The sequence below is a fragment of the Hippichthys cyanospilos genome, chromosome 3 (assembly GCF_059441005.1).
Source record: "Hippichthys cyanospilos isolate Australia breed blue-spotted pipefish chromosome 3, RoL_Hcya_1.0, whole genome shotgun sequence".
Lineage (NCBI taxonomy): Eukaryota > Metazoa > Chordata > Actinopteri > Syngnathiformes > Syngnathidae > Hippichthys > Hippichthys cyanospilos.
In genome coordinates, this window is record NC_142371.1 from 24469197 (window position 1) to 24485622 (window position 16426).

Sequence of the window (16426 nt, forward strand, 5' to 3'; positions counted from 1 at the left end):
AAATTACATTTTTTTCGACACCATTCGAGGAAAACTTATTACCCACATGAGCCAGAAGCAAGCAGACTGAACCAACGTCCAAGCCCATCCTTGCTGACGCACAGGAATATTACTAAAATGGAAATGATCATGTAAAAGTTATGATGTCTACATCTGATTCAATCAGGTGTGAACGAGAACACGGAAAGGTTTTTTATTTGACTTGTTTAATAATTATGGTCTTTTGGCATATACACGCAGTCATAAACTTGGTGGAACACGAATGGTGCGCAACTTCAGGTATTTTATGGCAAAATAAAATTGAGCCGCGCCGTGAGGAAAAGGAACATCAACAACTGCTGATGCGCATTCAACATTACACTGGTGAGGCATTCACTGACCACTCATAATGTGGGAAATGTGAAACACACTTAACTTATCCCGCAATAAATATATAACTTACGTATATGAGCACAAGAAAGTATGAAAAATTTACAAAGATGAGATTTATTCTGTTTTGCTATAGTTTTGACACTGTCGCCAAACTGTTTGTGTGTACTATAGACAGTAACATAGAAAGTATCACAATTTGTCCCTATAATTAAGGGTGGGTCCTAGTCACAGGTGTGTCTTATATTTGTGGAATTACGGTAAATGTATATATTGTCATGATAAATCATTTTAAGGGATTAGGGAAAAAAATCAGTTGGTGCTTTATTTTGTTGTGCTAGTCCTAAATTGTTCGTTTACATCACATTTCGATGTGGCTTGAATTTGCAGTCCTGTATTTAAACGAACACATTAAAACCCCAGTCCTAATATTACCACGCTGTAACTGTATTGTATTTTTTTTTTCACTCGTTTGCATATTGTCACCCAGCCACTGAACATGTCACATTTTATGTGTGTAAATTGGCATAGAAAGGATGAAATAATAAATACAAATACAATCGCTTTGGTGCTGTTGTCCTCACCGTGATTTGACACCACACACAATGGAGCCCAGTTAGGCCCTGGTAACACTTAATGGTTTTGTGGCACTTGTCACACTTGGTGGGGCAGTTCCCTTCCACCCAGAAGTGATGCATGACCTGGGGAGGGAGGGAAATAGTGAGTTTGGGGAAAAAAAAAAAAAGAGGTAACGAAAGTATAGTATCCTCTCAATGAAATAAAAGAACAGAAGCTCATATTAAAGGCTTAAAAAGCTCGTGAAATAGAAGTAATCTATTAGTATTCATGCTTTGTTACTTTCCACCACAAAAACAAGTGTAGAAACAATTCAAAGAAAAGCAAACAAGGCTTTGAATGAGTCGCATGCTGCCGCTAATTAGCAATGCTAAGCAGGTAAGAAGAGAGCACCCGGGTCCTCGAAGGACGCGAGCGCGCCGACGAGTGTGCCGCACTCCGATTGGACGCACCTCGGTGTTTTTCTTGGACTTGACGTAGGTTTTGATGCAGGAGAGAGGCGCGCGGGCCACGCAGCGCTCGTGGACCGTGTACTTGCAGACTGGAGGGACCACAAAGCAACGCCATACAAATAATTCAACATATTTTGCTTTGATTCATATTTTAAAAAAATTACCAAATTTTCTTAGTATTAACTCACAATTGAAGATTTTTTTTGGAGTCATGAAAATAAAATACTGCAAACTTTTGACTGCTAGTGTATAATAAATATATTCATATCCATGCTAAAGAAAAAAAGAAAGTGACTCTATTTCTTTGCTCTACTGTGGCGGTGCCCCATTGCAGGTGTGTATCCAAAAATGCTGTTTTACATATCTTATGCTCATTATGCATGTATGGAAATGTGGTGGCCGTTGCGATCCAGCTCACGCCAACACCACTAAGTGAAATGTAGACCATTCGAAAAGATGGACTGAAATTGTGGCTGGATCACATTAAAAGGGGGTTCATTTGGGTACATTTCAGCAAAACATTGATGGCCGATTATTGGGAATGCAGCAGGTAGTGCATGTGTGTGTGTGTGCATGCTCTTGGTTTTTCTTGAAAGGTGGGGACCGAATTCCAGGTTTTACTGTCTTTCTGGGGACCTCTTGTACACATGAGGACCATTTTGCTTGACCCTATAAGTTCAGGGATGTTCTCATAGGATACCTCACTGCGATAGAAAACACTCTATGTGTGCATGTGTGTGCAAGTGTGTGTGCGGTTCCACTCACACGAACAGCAAAGCCCCTGCTTGCCAAGACCGATGAGCATGTTGAGACAGAGGTTGCAGTAGGCTGGCTTGTTGAAGTGTTTCAGACGCCACACGTGCTGGCCGTCATCTTTCACATTCTGCACAGATGCATTAACAAAAGTAAAAGTGGCAGCAGATGTAGTGAGTTTATTTTTGTCTCTTTGCTATTACGATGTGATTCGGTTCACCGTTGCAGGAAATACATAGAATAAATAAACATTTCATTTTTACTTTTTCTTCATTTTGTTTCACTTGATTCAGTAGGGATTTAAAATGAAACGTATTCGTTTGGTTTTATAGAATTTTATGTTATTTTAGCCAAAGTGCACAGTTTGAACAGATATATTATTTTTAACACTATTTTTTTCCATCATTGTTTTTAGAGGATGGTTGTTTGAATGATGTTTTTACCCACTTGCCAGTTTTTGATCCATAACACAGAAACAAGGGCCAAATCGGGCAAAAATAATCAGCCAAATGGCTGTTATTTTAACTTTGTATCTTTATGCACTCAAATCATTTAAAGCAGTAGTAATCAAGTAACACTGCTGCCATAATTTACATCTTATAAATCCAAATCATAAACATGTATCCTGATAAGGAAATGTTATGAAATTGGATGAGATGGTTCTGTGGCCGTGTTATTCAAAAGAAAGCAAGTCTTAATTTTTACAAGCAATGATTGGGCAATGCAAATAGGTTATGATGTGAAATGTAAAACAGAAAAATCAAAAAATTAATCGTGCAACAGGAATTAACCATTCATGAGACCCATTTAACTACTAGTAACAAACAAGAGAACAATATGTTGACAAAAGTTATTTCCTTATTTTCCTTACTAACTTCATGATTTATTTCATTCACTCATTCATTATGAAAGTTTTTAATTATGATAATAATAATTAAATTATCGGTCATTTTTACTTTTTTCCTTCCAAAAATCGACAGTATTAACACTACGATAGGTGCTGTTGTAATGTTCCATTCATCAATCATGAAATGTCAATTGACAAGTCATCTTGAATATGGTTTCAGTTGAACTTTTGTTCGGTTTATGGAATATTTTTGCCTATTACGGAAATGGATGAATAAATGTGTATTAAAATTAATTGGAACATCCTTTGAATTATATCAGCGTATGAAACAAAAAAAATAATTATGACGAAACAGTAGAAAAAAAAAAAACTACATAATTTTGTCAAATGCCACCATCTAGTGTCAAATACTGGTACTGCACACAAGTTCTCAAAATAGTTCTCGCTTCTTTTTTTTAATGGCAAATAGTAATGTTGACGCCTTTGTGTACTCACCGTTTCCAGACCCAATAGAACTAGAAGTGGAATAGTGGTCATCCCTCCCTGGATCCACTCCTCAAGAGACACAGTTCCATCGCGGTCGTAGTCGATTTCCTGCATCATTTCCTGGAGTATCTACCCATGCAACAACTGAATTACATTTTAGCTCAAAAAAAAACCCAAAACATTACGAATTTGGCCTCTTACAGGTTTGAGCTCGGTCACGTCCCATTCTAGATACTCGGCCACATGCATCATCTGCGAGATGATGTGCTCCAGTTCCTGCACACACACATATTTAAAGACAGTATTTAGCTGGCCTTGTAAGCTGCTGTTGTAAATTGGCCGATGGGAGATGCATAATAACGGGTTGGAAATGTCAGTGGAGGTGGTGTGAAGACCTCACTGGCTTAATTACAGTGTTTGTTGTTCTCTTTTTCCAGGAGAAGCAGGGCAGCTGACATTATTACAAAGTTCAACATTGGGTCACTTGTGATAATGCTGAGGTACATCAGAACATGAAGAGAGAGATAAATGCATAGTTTAAAAGCAATATTAACACAGCGAATTTCATTGTGTGCGTTTTATTTGGTGTTATTTTGCTCTCCCAACTCGCGATAATAATGGAAGCCACAGCTAATGATGGGATACTAATAATGGGATACTAATGATGGGATAGATAAAGTCAGCTCTCCAAGCCTGCAATTTCATCCCCACAAGAGTGTGATCACACAAAATTGCCATCCTAGTTTTCAATTACTCATTCACAAATGTGCACCTCTGAATTTTTGAGTTTGAGTAATTTCAAAAGAAATTTTCAGACCCTCCTTTACCATGTGAAAACAAAATTAGAAAAATATAGATGTAACTGGGTTTGAATTTCTGTATAAAACTGGCATTTACAGTAATAGTTCATAATCTAATTATGATCCTTCCAGGCACATATACGTACATAAATAAAGCTAACATCTTAGATGACAACAAGCTAGCTTGATGGCAGTTTTCATATTTGCTCCTTGCTAGCATCATTCAAATACATAAACAGTTTTGTTTCATTATATTTTTATCATTTGAGTAATTTTAACACGTTTAGTGTCAGCCCTTTTCAGACCCTCATTTATCATGTGAATTTTTTTTACCTTATTTTTTTTACCTCTAAGTTCTAGTTTCTTAAAATGTAAAAATAAGTCATTTGCATTTGAATAAGTTAATATTCTAATCAATACGATCCAGACAAATATACAAAAAGAGAGCTGACATTTTCTACGTAAGCTTGATAGCAGTATACATATTTATTCGCTTTATTATACCAATAAATAGATGTACAAAAATGAAAGCAAATATTTACCGAGCTGTCCAAAGAGCCGTTTCCATCTGTGTCGTAGAGGCGAAACATAACTGTGTGGAGAGGAGAGAAAAAAAAAAGATGTTAAGAAGATTGTATGCTTTCATAACCTTTTAAAGTTACACAAGACTTTCACGATTATCATTGCGGTTGATGACAGAAATATCAACATGAGCAGCACATAGATGGCTTTTGTTTTATAAGGGAATTGCATAAGTTAAAACTGCTGACAGGAGGAGATAATGGCCTCTTTCTTGGCGGCGCCACGGACACACTCCTACAAGGAAGTTATTGTAGGAAGGAAAATCAAGATTTTGGGTGAGACATATTCTGTACAATCCAACTTTCGAAAATTATTTAACCCTTCCCTTATTTAAAAAGCTACATCTACAGCTACAATTATTTTACATTTTTGATTAATTTAAGTAACTTCACAAAACAATATTTAAATGCAGCACAGCAGAAATATGAAATTCAAAAGTACAATTAAATTCTAATTATCAATAATATTACAAAAACCTTCTCGTAACAAAGTTACAATAATGATAATGCAAATATAATGATTAAAAAGAGAATAAGGTTGATTAAATCCATGATGTCAGTTAAAACAGATGAACTTTCACCTCAATGAACACTCAATTTGGACTAAAAGCTGTAGAGATGTTTGTAAACCTGCAATGAGGTTAGGTAAGGCAAGAGGTGTACGCAAACAAAAAAACATACATACATAAATACCTTAACTCGACGACTCATTTCATTTGAAGCGCAAAATATTTTTTTAAAAAAGTGCAAAAGAACAAAATAACTGCAGTTCTCAATCTGACCGGCAGAGGGCAATACCCGCATGACTAAAGTACAACGCTGACTCCAGCCAGAATTGTTTGTATTATTAGTTTTCTAACTAAATTAAATTATCTGAACGCTTTACTTGCAAAATTTGAATGAACAAAATAAAATATCATATATATTCAAAAACTAGATCTGCTGTTTACTTCTATCCTTGAACGCTGAACCGTAAACAATACATGAACATTGTGCATTACACAAATTCACAGTAAATACCTTGGGGTGCAAAGGATATAAATACCAAATCAAACAAAATATGACGAAATACAACGTAAGTATAAAATAGAGTTTGTAGTAAGAATGAGAGAGACGGAGAGAGAGAGAGACAGCGAGAAAGAGAGAGAGAGAGGGAGTGAATGAAAGTTGGCTTCTTATGCATGAATTTGAATTTATGGATCAAATACATTCATGACACATTAGCATTTTGTTAAAATGATAATGAGGTTAATTCAAAAAATATATGTAGGTACTACGCATTCTCATAATATTCAAATACACCAAACATTTTCCCTATGTAAGAAGCTGCAGTAAATCTGATTTATATTAAATCCTGTCAATTTGCTCCAGGAACTATTTTGTATATAGACAAGCCCAAAATAAATGGACTAATATTTGTCTTGTTTCAACTCAAAACCTGCAAATAAAAAAAAAATAAAAAAATGACATCACTAGAATGGCATTGCACTTTCCTTCTGGGTGGCAAAGGCTCAAGATGCCCAATGGCTCACCTGTAAACAAACCCTTAACATATTATTCAATCAAGCCAGAGCCATTGAGAAAATAGTAGAACAATAGAGGACTGATTATTTTGTTTCTTTTTTTCCTTGGTATGACTTGATTTTGTGAAGCGTCAATGGCAAACAAAATTATAGCGAGATGAAGTGAAATATGTGGAATACCTGCCTGCACAAGTCCGAATACAACAACATTTTGTCAGAGCAATGTTGGTCACTCAACCGATGATGTGTCATGCATGTCAAACGTCAGCACTCACACTCCAGCTTGTCCTCGGGCCGTCCTCCTTCCAGCAACGACAGGTAGCACACGATGTCTTTGAGCTGCACCGTGCTCGGTGGCCCGGCTGGGCCGCTCATCCTCAGTGGGGTGGAGTTGCTTTTGATCAGCTTCAGCCCTGCGGCGAGGAGCGGAGGGAATTAAAGTTAAACCTGCGACTGGGAAGTCTCTGATGTTGGCGGGGAGGCCCGACATCAATAGAGCAACGGTGGCGTTCGTCGATAGCGTAGCTATGGATTTACTAAAGGCCATTTCGAAATGTATATGACTCACCAAAGTTATAATCCATCCACATTTGTTGTGGTGGCTACATTGGTGAAAATCTGCGATGTGGAAAAAACATTTGGAACTCATTTCCTGCCAGGCCAGTAAAACTGAATGTTTAAGGTCTATTTTTGCCAATGGCAGTGAATGAGTTAAATGTCAAATCAAATCACTTTTGCTTAAAACTAAAACCCTGCTCGTCAATCTACGTTAACAGAGTCATGGCACTATATAAGGACGATTTGACAGCGACTCTTTCTGAAGCAGTGCGCATGTGGCTGCGAGTGACAGAGCTGTGCAGGGACATACATGTGGGGAAGGGGGTGGGGTGAGAGCCGATGCATGAGATAATGACCGTGGCTGAGCCTGGCCCTTTAAGAAAACAAGCATTGCATTGTGGGTAGTGGGAATGGCAAGGAATTCATCACAAAGTAATAGCTTACTTTAGGTAATTAAGTATTAATCAATTGCTTTAGCTACTTTAGCACCATACTTTAGTACCATATTTTGTGCACTATAAGGCGCACCTCAAAGCCTTGATTTTTTTTAAAAGCTGATGGTGCGCCTTATAATCGGGTGCGCCTTATATATGGATCAATATTGAGATTGGGATTCGTAAGCTTTACCTGTTTCTTTTGTGTGTTTACAGTTGAACGAGGTTGGTCATATTGACATTGAGTTATGCTATTGAGAGTTTAGAGTTATTATTTGAGTTATTATTGTTATTACTTTTAGTATTACTATATTGTGATTGGATAAATTTTAAAATATGTCATTAATTGAGGATGCACCTTATAATCCGATGCGCCTTATATATGGAAAACGTTTTTAAATGTGTCATTAATTGAGGGTGCGCCTTATAATCTGGTGCGCCTTATAGTGCAGAAAATACATTACTTTTAGAACCCATAGTGACTGATTAGTACTTTTAGTACCAAAAATAATTTACTTTAGCACTTTTAGCATCAAATTACTTTCGTAATTAACTACCTACAATAACTGATTACTCTAGTACTGAATTTAGTAAAGACGTGATTTCAATCACCGTTTTTTCCAAAACAGTTAAAAAAAATGTACTCTCTGGGATTGAAGGAGTTAAAAATCTTGGTTCAACTTCACGTTTCCAGCAGGCAAACTAATGAAATCGTTTTTAATTGAACCCCATGTGGAAAATCACTTGAAGTATTTAGAATAGCTATAAAGTGAACGCAAACTATGGTATGTTAGTGTAAACTTTTACCGGGGGCTTTGGGCTTTTCGGAGGATGAGGACTGGTTGGCTTGGTCCTTGTTGCTAAAGGACATAAAAAGATGCTGGCAGAATTCTTGTGGCAGCTCGCTCTCCAGGAAGGTCTGCATGAAGACTTTGAAGCCCTCAAAGTCAATCTCCTAGGTTGACACACACAAAGTATGGCAAATAGCTTCATATACTCTTTGAAAAGAGATCTATGTCAAAAAAAAAAAGGAAGTAACACTCACCTGGCTGAGGATTTCTTGTTTCTGTCAAAAAGAGAACATACGGATTCAAACTCGTCATAACACGTACTTGCGTTGACGCATGATGAGCCACAGTAAATGTGTCGAATCAATGTTACAAAATCTAGTGAATCTTTATTTCAGCAAGCAAATTAAAAAAATAAATCAATAATTAAATGAAAAGTTTTTTTTTTAATCTTGTTTTTCATTCAGTTATATTTATTCTTAAAGCGAAAGTTACATCTGTTAAACCCTACTAAACATGGTAGTCTTATTAAAATTGTGTAATATGTTAAGTGCAATATGAATATAGCAGTAAAATCCTCTGATTTTTCTCCATCTCAATGGGTGGTAATTCTTCCCCTTGCTGTTGGTGTAAAAATGACATCATTGTTGCTTTTTGCTCAGACACTAACCAAGATCACAGCTCATTTTTGTCACCTGACCAAACTCAAACAGGTGAGCCGTGGTTGTTTGTTATCTGGGCAACAGTGAAGTTACTTCCTGCCAACAGCAAGTGGCAAAATGGCCGCCCCTTGAGATGGATAAAAATGGATTGCTTTTGATACTTCATTCATATTCCGCAAAAGCAACATTATTCTGAATGTTGTGTTTCGACAAGTGAGAGCGCATAGATGATGTTAAGCATTTTAGGGATGATTTTTCCTTTAAATAATCATTTGTAATTTTTTTAATTATTAACTCATTTAAAGGACATATTTTTCTGTGTGTGTTTATTTGTGTTTTTTTATATTTTATATAAGTACCAAAGTTATTAAACATTAAGTACTAAAAGTAATTAAAAAAAATACAATACAGGTACTTATCATACAGTAGGTGTCAAATTCCTGTCCTCAAGGGCCGGTATCATACTTGTTTTCCAGGTTTGTCTCCCCGATCAGCAAGCTCTGCAGAAGCTTGAAAATGATCCGATTCATTTGAATCAGGCATGTTTGAGGGAGAAGAGACAAAAACATGCAGAATACCGACCCTCGAGGACTGGAGTTTGACACAGATGCAAGTTTAGATACTAAAAGTACTAAAGTAATTGATTATATCAGCGGTTAAAGTAATCAATAATTTCAGGTAATGAAGTAGTCGTTGTCAATTACTTTAGGTAACAAGTACTAATCCATTGTTTTAAAAACTCAAGTATTTGATATGTCTAATGTATGAAGTAATTGGTTCTTTTACTACTTAATTATCCAAAGTAATTAATTATTTAAGTATTTTTATTCATTTAGCACCTGCCTTTTTCAGACACTCCTTAAGCAAAACATACACACACACACATTAAATTGAAAAACTTATAAAAAAGTACCTGGGATATGATGTTTAGATTCTAAATTAAAAAAAAAAACATGTCCTTGGGATTGAATGAGTTATTAATACCCTGCATGGCATATGTGACACAGTATGCATATCAATGCGTGTTGGATTGATTGGCGATGAATTGCACAAACCTCCTCTGGATTGTATTTGGCCAGCACGCCATCGCCGTGGAACTCCTGTAGCACGTCTTTCAGCTTCTTGGTCGAGTCTGAGGGCAGATCAAAGATGCACAAAAAAGCTTCAATGTGTGAGTGTGTGTGTGTGTGCTTGAATTCAATATCTCGTGTAATACGCTGGAGCATTTGTCATCATTCCTGAATGCCATGGCAACACAATCCATAATGGAGGAGTGCGTGTGTGTGTGTGTCACATTTAGCAGATCTTATTAAAACAATTGTGTAGCAGTGAAGCAGCACTTTGGCCACATGCAGTGATTGTTATGAGGCATTATTGTGTGTTATGAATGTGCACACTTGACAAGCATATAATAAGCTTGGGACCTACTCTGATGCAAATTTGCACTGCGTTATCGCTCACATTTGTGTTCATCCATCCATCAATCCTTCCATTTTCTAGAGCCACGGGCATGCTGGTGCCTATCCCAGCACCCTGAACTGGTTGCCAGCCAATTACAGAGCAGACGGAGACAAACGAGCATTCACGCACCCAATCACACCTAAGGACAATTTAGTATGTCCAATACACCTGCCATGCATGTTTTCGAAGTGTGGGAGGAAGACGATCCACGCAGGCTTGGGGAGAACATGCAAACTCCACACAAGAAGCCCGGAGCCAGGAGGATTCGAATTCGGGTCCTTTAACTGTGTGGCAGATATGCTATTCACTATTCACCTCCGAGACCATTTGTGTTCAATCTTGAGCAAAATCTACTTTTTGGATCATTTTAATACTTCATGACGTGTTCTCAAAAAGAAATAATTATAAGTAAACATTTGTCCACAGAAAAAATATTCAACTTAAAAAGTGTCCTCTTTTGGTATCATAGTAGAGATGTATTAACAACAACAAATCATTCACCTTACAGGTAACGAACGAGCGGTGGCACGTGAGTTGGGTCAAACCATTCTAGTATGGGGGACAATCTGGCTTTTAAAAATAATGAAACTGCGTAACCTACTGAACATAAAATTTGTTGTATGAACTTATATTTTCTTGAGACATTTAAATAACTCAATAATTATTTTTCAATGATTTTTGCATGTTTGTTTCATTTCAAATCTCAAGTACTCCCATTTGAGAACTACTGTTCTAGTGAAAGACTTCTATTGTGTAACACTTTGCCCCCTCACAGGCTTTTTTAGTAGTTTGTTTGGAAGGACAGTGGGCAGCGCGAGGCGCCCTGCCAGGCGCTCCCTCATATTTTCCACACTAAGTCTTACTGCACGGCAACATTTTTGGAAGGGAACGTAAACCGCGGGCACGACGTGGTGAAAGCGGCATGATGGATCACTGGCGGCGTTCGTATTAAACGCTTCAGCGTCTCCATCTCGCTGCCAAAATCATCAGCATCCTGGTGCACGTCATTAAAGGCGGAAATTGGAAAAGGGAATACATGACACAAGCGGCGTTCAGTTGAATTGTGACGCACTTGTTGCGGTTTACAGAAATGGCAAACAAACGTTTACTGGGGGGGAAAAAAAAACATCAAATAGCTTTAAACTGTCATTATGTGTAACATCAGCAAATGCTTGGGAAACATAGTGCTGGGCGATATGTCCAAAACTAAAAGGTCTAAGAATGATGGAAAGTTGGATGGCTGGATACTCACATTGGGTGTATTCTTGCAAGAGGGCGAATTCCGCGGGGGTCAGTGTGACCCAAGCGTCCTGGCCGCTCATCATCGTACTCAAGCCTCAGCGTGTAGCATCTTCGCCACACTTAATCCAAAGGAATGAGCAGTCTCAACATGGGCTGTTTAGATGGAAAAAAGAAGGTAAAAGGAGTAGACAAATATTGACATGAAAATGTGCTCCATCCACATTGCGGGACTTAGCCAAAAAAGCTAGTGGTTTCCAAATGGGGGTATGTGAAACCATTTCAGGGGGTACGTGAGTTCAACCACATTTCTGCAGATGTTAGCAAATCTAATTGAATGCTTTCTAATACTGTGCTAGAAGCTGTGCATTTCTCTTTTCAAATTAAGAGCAAATTATTTGGAACATGAAGCAACTTATTGCTGAATTGTGTTTAAGAAATCTTCTCAAATAGTGGTGCATGCGATGGGAGGGTGTGCGCAGGGAAATTGGATTTGCTTTGCGCTCTTGTGATGTGATTGCACATCTATGGCAGCAGGTGGTGCTGTGGTGCTCTCATTGACAAACTGTGTAGGGGTTAGTAAATGTTTATATTGCTGTCATTTTTTATAGTCAGCACATGCTTGTATTTCAGACACTTTGATGCAGCTATTTTTTCAGATTCAGAATAAGGTGTAACCTGGGAATTTGCCTGAGCGTCCAGATTACTCACTCTGGCATGCTTGTGTATGTGTGTTAGTGGTGTGTATCTCACATAAAAGATGTTTCAATAAACGTATCGTGGTATATTTCAAAGTGGAAGCATACATTTGGGTTTGATTCAATGCAGTCAGCTTAAAACCACAACAAAAAGCATGTTTAATTTCAATATCATGTTGGGTTTTTTTTTAGATGTTTTTCATGTGACCTGGAACTTGTGACAGACACGCCCACTAAATTTTATGCCGATTTGTCGAAGAATTTTTTGAGGGAGACAAAAAAAAAGTGAGGTTGAAACTAAAATACTGTAGTTGACTTCTGTGCAACAAAAACGAATTTGAAACTGTAAGTTGTTTTTCTTTGAATAAATGTGATTGCATTGACTCAAACCCAATTGGATGTTTCCACTTTGAAATATATGACACGTTTAGTGAAACATCTTTTATAGGTGAGATACACACCCCTAAAACACATACACAAGCATGCCAGAGTGAGTAATCTGGACGCTCTGGCAAATTCCCGCTGGGCTGCATTACGCTGTATTCCCCACCCTTTTCTTTTTCCCTGCATTTTTGAAATCAGGTAATATCTGCAACATTTGAATTAGAATAAGACAAATTCTTGATTGCAAGACTCGCAATATTTTCATCGTAATCTTCAGTTCTCAGCAGGATAAAGGTGACTGTTTCGGCATGTTTTGTACCCCCCGTAACGCGCTTTGAGACAAACTTGTAATTTGGGCACTATATAAATAAAACCGAATGGAATTAGGGCGCCGGCAAGCATATGGGGATATTACGGATAGCTGTGTGTTGGTGCAGCATCCCGGCCTGACGCAACAAGTGCAGAGTCAGTTTTGTTTTGGTTATTTTTGTGCATTCTAGGCTGCGTCCGCTGGCATCATCAGACAGAGCTGTTGCTATGATGACGGCGCCAGCAGCCCCCCGGACTCCTAATGAGACCGCCATTCACACTGGCCGCATTAATCGCTTGTTGCAGCTGTTGTGAGGCCAAATGATGCTCAATCCATCAGGGGCAGGCAACTAACCCAGTGAGTCTGCACATTGTTATGTCAGTGTCTCGGCTGTGTGTGTGCAGCCGAGCCTAAATGACTGCAAGTCGTCGCCGCGCACGCATGCAAACCGCATCAATTATTGAAATACCAACACACACAAACACGCAAAGCTTGCCGTGTGTTCACCAAATCCTAACTGGCTTATCTTGTTTTTCCGAAGCATCCTGACATGAGTGCTGCATCCCTCAGGAGATGAAGAGTGCCTTCACACACACGCACGCACTTTCACAAAAACAAATAAACACACACACACACACAGGACACACGCACACTGCGACACGCGTGCATCAATAAGACGACAAGAAGAGGTCAACATGCCGCAGCTCACCTGCTGCAGAGTCCGGCGAGAGGATGAGCTCACCTCCAGAAGATCCGCTGGCCGCTCCAGTTAGCGGACGAGGATGAGGAGGAGTGAATACGCTTGTCATTTAGAGAGTGTGGAGAAGGGGAGGCGGCGGTGATCCGCTGGGGGATCCAGTGGGTGCTGAGGCAAGAGTATTTCTATTGTAATTAGATGTTGAGTATGGAGAAGAAGAGGCGGTGCTGATCCAGCCAAGAATTCAGTGGATGCTGAGGAGTGTGTATTTTTTTAATTAGAAGAGGTGCTAATAATCCAGTGCGTGCTGGGGATTTTTTTTTGTTATTAGATTTAGGGAAGGTGGGAGTGATTCAGTAGATGATCCAGTGGTAGATCCAATGGAGAAAGGATCCAGTGGATACTATTGTTTTTGATGGTTGATCGAGTGGAAAGTAAGGGAGTGAGCCAGTGGATTGTAATGTCTATTTTCACTTGCAAGACCAGGTAGTGATTGACTGAAGAATTAAGAGTGTTTTTATTTTTTTTTCCAAAGAAGTGATTGACTCTTTGATTTAGTAGATGATTAAGTGGTTGATCCAGTGGCATCCAGAACATTCTGTTGTGTATTTTCAATGAATCATCAAATGTGGATGAGACTAGGCACTGATTCCGTGGTGTTCTGTGGTGGGTCCATGAGGTTCTGGGAGGTTTTTTGTTTTTTTTCCCAAAGTGATCAAATGAGTGATCTAGTAAAGAATCCAGGAATTGATCCAGTGGTGAAAACAGGAAGGGATCCAATATATTCTGTTGTGTATTTTGAATTCATCATTAAGTGTTGGTACGACTAGGTAATGATCCTAGGAAGTGTTTTGTGGCGGGTCTACTAGGATCTAAGGTTTTTTTCTCCAAAGTGATCTAGTAGAGGATCTAGTGGCAAAACGAGGAAGGGATCCATTGTGATCCAGTGTAATATCCATTGGTGGATCCTCAAGGTGCTGATTATTTTCTTTTTTTTAAACAAGTGATTCAATCACTGATCTTGTCGGGGATCCAGATACAATGGTGAATACAGGAAGGTATTGTATCGGATTCTGTATTCATCATCAAGTGTGTATAAGCCTATGTGAAGTCTCCAGTGGTGGATCCATTTCATGCAGACTGTTTGTTGTTGTTGTTGTTGTTGTTGAGTGATTTTGGTGATGCCGTCAACGATCCTTAAGTGATTTAATCCGTGATCCAGTGGAGTATCCAAAGAAAAGGCAGCTCTGATTCAGTGTCTCACTTAATGACCCAATGAATGCTGATGCAAGACTGTTTATGCTGTAATTAGATGACGAGTGTGCAGAAGGCGTGGCTGAGATTCAGAAGAGGAGCCAGTGGATTCTGAGGTTGAAGGGTGTATATTTTGTTTGAAGTCAGGTGTGAAGTGGAAAGGATCTAGTGGGGAATCCTGTGGAACATCCAAAGGGTGATCCAGTTGGACCTAGTCTCTAGTGGTGAATTAGGCTAATGTGTGAAGAGAGCGAGGATCAAGCTAGTGGGTGATCTTGCAGAAGATTGAGGAGTGTGTCCATTGTTTAATGTCACGTATGGAGAAGAGACAATGGTGGACCAATGAGAGATAGAGTGGGTCTTTGTTCTTGATTCATGGGATGCTCCAGTGGTTGATGTGGCGGATGGTTCTTGGAGTGATCCAGTCAAGGTTCCACGAGATTGTACAATGGATGTTGAGGCTGAGGATGGTATTTTATAATCAGGTGTCAAATATGTTCACAGGAGGCGGTGATTTAGTCAGAGCTGATCCATTAGGTGTGGAATCAGGACCTAGTCGGATCTTGACAGTATGGATTCAGCAAAATGTTTATTTCTGAATTAGATGACATGTGTGAAGACGAGAGGGTGGTGGTGGATAAGGTGAAGGATTCAACAAATGATCCAATAGTCGATCCTGTGAGTGATCCAGGGGGTGTCTGAGCAAGACTGTGCGTTTCTCGTTTAAATGTCACATGTAGAGAAGGGGTGGAGGAAATCCAGTGGAATATCCGGCGTACGCTGAAAGCAAGAGTGAGTCTTTCCGAATGTCGAGTGTGATGAAGACAGGGTGTCATTCCATTGAGTGCTCCATCGGACGCTGAGGCAAGAGTAGAGTGTATTTCTGAATTAGATGTCGAGTAAGATGCCGCGATGCTGCTGCAGCCCACTTGTCATGTCTGGGGGGGGGGGGGTGCTGTTTGTTTTCCTCCAGTGCGAGAGAGAGCGAGAAACAGAGGGTGGGGGAAGAACGACGGCACAATCATCACTTTTCCCGCCCCTCTCTCCTTTTTTTTCCCACTTTCTCTCCTGTCAGCATGAACGTAGCATCAGTTAGCATGCGGGGCGACAGCTGCTAAGTGCGCCAAGCTGTGGGGAAACCTCCCCCAGGGTGCTGAGCAGAAGGACAGGTGGAGGCGAGGGAAAGGATTTATGGATGGACGCATGCAGAATTCCAGATTCATGTATTCCAACACACTAATTTAATGGAACCTACCTGGGCCTTCTGTGGGGATTAATAACTACCTCATTGAAATTTTAGGAAGTATCTATATTGTAAAAATACATTACAGATGCTCCTCTACAAGCAAACATTCAGTGATACGAACAGAGTTGCCTGTAAATCAGATTTTGTATTTAGCGCAGTCATCGAAATAAAAAAAACCTTTCGCCCTGTAAGTCTTTCCCCCAATGATAGTGTAGTGCAGGGATGCCCAATAAAGCTCAGCTCCTTTGCAGTGATATCGCTAAACAAAGAGTGAGATGAGTCAGACAGGCACATTTACCAGGCAGTAA

General features: G+C 39.2%; 1 protein-coding gene across 2 annotated transcripts in view; it reads right to left on the bottom strand.

Annotated features, from left to right (window-relative positions):
- The window catches only part of dgkb (diacylglycerol kinase, beta), a 54802-nt gene extending 41006 nt beyond the window's left edge, over nt 1–13796 (bottom strand). The window contains exons 1-12 of one of the 2 annotated variants that reach the window (XM_088411119.1): nt 13631–13796; nt 11543–11685; nt 9885–9961; nt 8425–8445; nt 8187–8334; nt 6663–6800; nt 4826–4875; nt 3685–3759; nt 3493–3612; nt 2163–2280; nt 1398–1486; nt 954–1070 (exon numbers count right to left, since the gene is read on the bottom strand). In XM_088411119.1, coding sequence (XP_088267245.1) covers nt 954–1070; nt 1398–1486; nt 2163–2280; nt 3493–3612; nt 3685–3759; nt 4826–4875; nt 6663–6800; nt 8187–8334; nt 8425–8445; nt 9885–9961; nt 11543–11615 — 1026 coding nt within the window. In that variant the 5' untranslated portion in view covers nt 11616–11685; nt 13631–13796. The remainder of the gene's footprint in view (nt 1–953; nt 1071–1397; nt 1487–2162; nt 2281–3492; nt 3613–3684; nt 3760–4825; nt 4876–6662; nt 6801–8186; nt 8335–8424; nt 8446–9884; nt 9962–11542; nt 11686–13630) is intronic. The other variant, XM_088411120.1, reaches the window with a different exon arrangement.
- Nucleotides 13797–16426: the final 2630 nt, after the last annotated feature.